Source organism: Eumetopias jubatus, unplaced genomic scaffold, assembly GCF_037043125.1.
Source record: "Eumetopias jubatus isolate StellerSeaLion01/CBP00866 unplaced genomic scaffold, mEumJub1_p1.0 scaffold_4, whole genome shotgun sequence".
NCBI lineage: Eukaryota > Metazoa > Chordata > Mammalia > Carnivora > Otariidae > Eumetopias > Eumetopias jubatus.
In genome coordinates, this window is record NW_028274810.1 from 73,305,635 (window position 1) to 73,310,866 (window position 5,232).

A 5,232-nucleotide genomic window follows, 5' to 3' on the forward strand; every position below is an offset into this window, starting at 1 on the left:
GTAAAACCTTAGAGACATCAATTTGAATACAATTCATTTCCAATTAAAATCTGATTTTCTGAGGATCCAGTGCCTATTGGGGCCCGGAGTAGGCACCCAGTGAGTGAATGAGTGATTGAGCTCTCCTTTCTGATGCCCCCCCCTTCACTCTCCGGCTCCCCCATCCTCCTCTCTTACCCGCGCGGAGCATCAAGCTCTCTGCCAGCACCAGGGCACACATTAACGAGCCCAGGCATTGGCCCCAGGCAGCTGCCCATCTAGTAATTGGCCACTTCTGCTGGATAGTTGACTGTGTAGGCCAGGGAAGGGGTCCTCCAAGGGGGTCCTGGGACAACCTCACAGGCAGATATGGTGTGATTTCACCTGGAGGGATAGGGAACTCGAAATCCTGAGGAAGGGGTGGCTGGGGAACAAGAGGGAAGGTGAGCTGGGGGAGTGTGTGTGTGTGTGTGTGTGTGTGTGTGTGTGTGTGTGTGTGTGTGTGTGTGTGTGTGTGTGTGTGTGGCACGGGGGAGGGACTGTGGACAGGAGGCCTAGTTTGGCCCGAGGCCCATGTGCTGGGCTGTGGGGACTGGAAGAACATGCTGAGGAATCTCCGTGCAGCCCTGAGGGCCTGGGGAGCTCTGGAAGAATTTTTAGGAGTAATGGGGTCAGATTTGGGCTTTAGGCCCATCACTCTGGGGAATGGACTGGAGGTGGGGAAAGACGGATTAGGAGATCATGTAGGGGTCGAGGAATAAGATGAAGGTGGCTTGGCTGGGGCAGTGGCCAGTGGGGTGCAGGGGAGGGGCAGAGCCATTGCAGAGATATTTAGTTCCAGGAAGAACTGATGGGGCTTAGTGACAGGTTGGAGGAGAGGAGGGAGGGTTTCATGAAGATGTCAGTATTAAAGAGTTTGCGAGGTACTCCCCTAGATAGATGCATCTCTCCTAAGGGCTTTCCTAGCCTGGATACTGCTCCGCAGGTACTCCTCTGATTCAGGTGCTCCGCCCGCAGATAATCCCCCGTCCTAGCCATCCCTCTGACAGGTACTTCCCTAACCTAGGCGCTCTTCCCCTCGATACTCTTCAGATTCAGGTGTTGCTCCCGCAGACATTCCTCTGACTCAGGCGTTTCTCCTCCTGGTGTTCCCAAGCCTAGATGATCTTCCTCCCCATAGTGCCTTAATTCAGGTGCTCCTCCTCTTGCTCCTCCCTAGCCCGAGGGGGTTCTTCTCCAGCTCATTTCCTGATCCGGGTGATCTGCGTTTGGCTACTCCCTGAATGCTGCCTCCCTCTGGGGGCAGACGGAGGTCGATGGACAAGCGATGTGTCTGAAGAGCTGAGAGCTGAGGGTCGAGGTGGGGTAGCAGGAGCTCCTGACCGAGGAGTGGGGCCCCCTGCCCGGGTAGGGACTGGCACTCTCCTCCACATGCAGTCTCTACTTTGGTTCTAATGAATCGCTCTGAGCGATTGCTGTTGTCCACCCCCTGGGAGCCAGAACCGCCTCTGCCCCCCTTCCCATCCTCAGCCTACCAAGCCGTGTAGCAGACTGGGCTCTGGGCCCTGGTTCCAGAGACCTGGGTTCAAGTCCTGGGACTTCAGCTGAGTTAGTTCACCCTCTGGGCCTCAGAGTCCTCATCTGCAGAGAGGGGATAATGTTGATACCCACATTAGAGGGGTCTGTGAGCCCATTGCCTGGTGCCTAAATCAGACACAGTATTGAGTAAGTTCCCGCATTTTTTTCAGGGGCTTGCAGAACCGGACCCCACAGTGTTCCCTTACAGATAGCCAATTTCCAGGTACACAGCTCATTTCTCTTTTGTGCACAACCGGTTATGGTCAATTGTCCAGCGTCCAGAGTTCGTGCAATGCCCTAACATGGCCGTGCGTCTGCCCGGGGGATGTGCACCGGTGCTCCCCGGACACCCACTTGTGTGTGTATGTTCTAGGACTCTGGCCTCCAGGGCTGCCTGGCATCTGGGGGTTTCTGTGGAGCTCAAGATCTTCTGGCTGAAGCCCAGGCTCACCGGCGTCTTCAGGCCCCTCCATGAATGGGGCAAACCAAAGTGAGTTTGGGAAGGAGGCCAAGGAGGGGGGGGGTTGGGGGAAGGACCCTGTCCCCACACCTTTCGGTTTCCCCAGGGAACCCATCTGGGGCCCCCATCCATAATTCTGTCCCTTCCTCTGCAGCCACCGTGGGGCCCTCAGAGCTCCCAGCATCATCAGCCGTGTCCCCTGGACCGGGCACTGGGGCCCGGGCATGGCCTGTGCTGGTAGGGGTTGTGCTGGGGGCTGTGGTCCTCTCTCTCCTCATTGCTCTTGCTGCCAAATGCCACCTCTGCCGCAAATACCGGGCCAGCTACCAGCACCGCCCGCTGCCCAGGACGGGGAAGGGGGTCTGCCCGGATGTGGGTGAAGAGGAGGACGACGGCTTCATCGAGGACAATTACATTCAGCCCGGCGCTGGCGGGCTGGGGACTGAGGGCAGCAGGGACAACTTTTCCTTCTGAGCCCCAATCTTTAGACCCCCTCCACCCCCCGCCCATACCTGACAACTTAAGGATAGTGGATACTACACAGGGGCCCCAAGCCTCAGGGAGAGAGGTATCTAGGGCTCCAGGGCTAACCAGGGGTGGAGCAACCCTCCCCTGACACTAGCTACTAAAGTGACAAACCCTGTCTTGGTCAGTAACCCTCAATGGCTCCCTGCTGTTCTCAGGACCACTACCAAGGGCCTGGCTAGGGAAATAAGGCCTCTTTCAGCCTTTTGGTTCACTTTCCCAACCTCACTGCCTACTAAACGAATTATTTGTTATTCCTCTTCTCCCACATGGTGTTTCTCCGTGCCCTTTTTGCTCACACTCTCAACCCGGCCTACACTGCCCTTCTGTTCTCTCAAATCCTCTATGACAGAGGGCACCCCGTGGCGGGGGGGGGGGGGGGAGGGGGCTCACTTGGTTAAGCGGCTGGCTCTTGATTTCTGCTCAGGTCATGATCTCAGGGTCCTGGGATTGAGCCCTGCATCGGGCTCCCCGCTGAGGTTTCTCTTTCTCCCTCTACCCCTGCCCCTGCTCACGCTCTCTCTCTCTCTCTCAAATAAATACATAAATCTTAAAAAAAAATCCTCTACGACAGGGATGAAAATCCCTGGCCAATAGAGTCCCTCTGGCCTGCCTACCTGCCAGCATTTCTGGTGTGCCAGGATGATAACAGTTTAGTTGGTGAAAACCAGTGTGCCAAGTTTCTTATTGAAATTTTTTCAATAAAGTGAGTAATCTAAATAGTTACATGACATTTTTCACAGGTGGTAATAAATCCATTTTCATTTTAAATGAAAGTAAAAAGGAGTCACTGATTTTTATATTCCTGAATTGGGACTTGTGCATTCAAATGTTCCTTGTCGGGGTGCCTGGGTAGCTCAGTTGGTTAAGCGTTTGCCTTTGGCTCGGGTCATGATCTCAGGGTCCTGGGATCGAGGCCCGCATCGGGCTCCCTGCTCAGTCAGTGGCGAGTCGGCTTCTCCTTCTCCCTCTGTTATCTCTCTTGCTTTCTCTCTCTCAAATAAATAGATAAAATTAAAAAAAAAAAAGTTCCTTGTCATTCCTGGCTGGAAGACACGGCTCGCGCATCCCCTCCTCCAGGACGCCTCTCGTGAGCCCTCCCTCACTGCACCCTGTGAGTTCCTCTGCCCTTCTCTGGCTATGGCGGTGGATTTTAATCTGTATTAGAGTTTGCACAGCCCCCTTACTGTGCCTGTCCCCAGGGCTAGACTGAGAACTCTCTGAAACCACGGGCCGTGCCTCATTCTGTGTCCTCATTCTTGCACATGGCAGATGCTAAATAAATATTTGTCACGTTTGTTTCATTACTGCAGGCTGAGTAGTGAGGAGTTGAAAGGTGAGGGAGTGAGTCGAATGTGGGAGACTTTATCAAGAGTTTGATGAAGAGGTGGAGGGCAGGCTCATCCTTGCTGGCGGGGAGATTGGGGCAAGGGAGGCAGTTTTGGGGTGTATGTGTGATTCAAAAATTCCATACGTGGGCGCCTGGGTGGCTCGGATGGTTAAGCGTCTGCGTTCGGTTCAGGTCATGATCCCAGGGTCCTGGGATCGAGTCCCGCATCGGGCTCCCTGCTCAGCGGGAAGCCTGCTTCTCCCTCTGCTTCTCTCTCTCTCTCTCTTCCTCGGTCTCTCATGAATAAATAAATAAAATCTTTAAAAAAAAATTCCATACGTTACTTGGTGCTCATCATGATGAGTGTCTTCTTCATCTCCTTCACCTATTTCACCCGTCCCCCTGCCCCCCTCCCCTCTGGTCACCATCAGTTTGTTCTCTGTAGTTAAGAGTTGTTTTTTGGTTTCTCTTTTTTCTCCCTTTGTTCATTTGTTTCTTAAATTCCATGCTATTTGTCCTTATCTGACTGACTTATTTTGCTTAGCATTATGCTCTCTAGATCTATCCTTGTCATTGCAAATGGCAAGATTTCTTTCTTTTTTAGAGCTGAATAATAAGCTGAATAATATTCCATTGTGTGTGTGTGTATCACTTCTTCTTTATCCATTCATCCACTGGTGGACACTCGGGCTGCTTCTATAATTTGTCTATTGTAAATAATGCTGCAATAAACATAGGGGTGCATGTACCCTTTTGAATTCATTGGGTAAATAAACACCCAGTAGTGTGAATACTGGGTCGTAGGCTAGTTCTTTCTTAAATTTTTTTCAGGAAACTCCATACTGTTTTCCAGAGCGGCTACACCAATTTGTGTTCCCACCAACAGGGCACAAGCGTTTCCCTTTCTCCGCATCCACCACATCCTCTTGTGTCGTTGATTTTAGCCATTCTGACAGGTGTGAGGTGATAGCTCGTTGTGGCTTTGATTTGCATTTTCCTGATATTGGGTGATGTTGAGCATCTTTTCATGTGTCTCTTGGCCATCTGTATGTCTTCTTTGGAGAAATGTCTGTTTGTGTCTTCTGTAAAACTAAAAGACAACCTGCTGAGTGGGAGAAGAGATTTGCAAATGACATCCGATAAAGGGTTCGTATCCAAAAGGAATAAAGAACTTACACAACTCAACACCAAAAAACCAAATAATCCAAGCAAGGGAGGCAGTTTTAAGAAGGGAGAAAGTTCAGCTTCTTTTGTTTGAAAGCAATGGGAAGAGAATTAAAGGGACAGCTGACTCAGGAGGGCAGGAAGCAGGTGGCTCCAGCAGCCTGAGGACAGGAACATACTCTTGTGTCACTTGTGG

The 5,232-nt window shown here is 51.9% G+C and overlaps 1 protein-coding gene across 1 annotated transcript; it reads left to right on the top strand.

The window, feature by feature from the left end:
- The first annotated feature begins 2,028 nt into the window (after nucleotides 1–2,028).
- On the top strand, nucleotides 2,029–2,491 carry CUNH1orf210 (chromosome unknown C1orf210 homolog). Its single transcript, XM_028123331.1, has 2 exons — nucleotides 2,029–2,047; nucleotides 2,172–2,491. Exons 1-2 carry the CDS (start codon nucleotides 2,029–2,031, stop codon nucleotides 2,489–2,491), a joined length of 339 nt encoding a protein of 112 aa, XP_027979132.1.
- The last annotated feature ends 2,741 nt before the right edge of the window (nucleotides 2,492–5,232 follow it).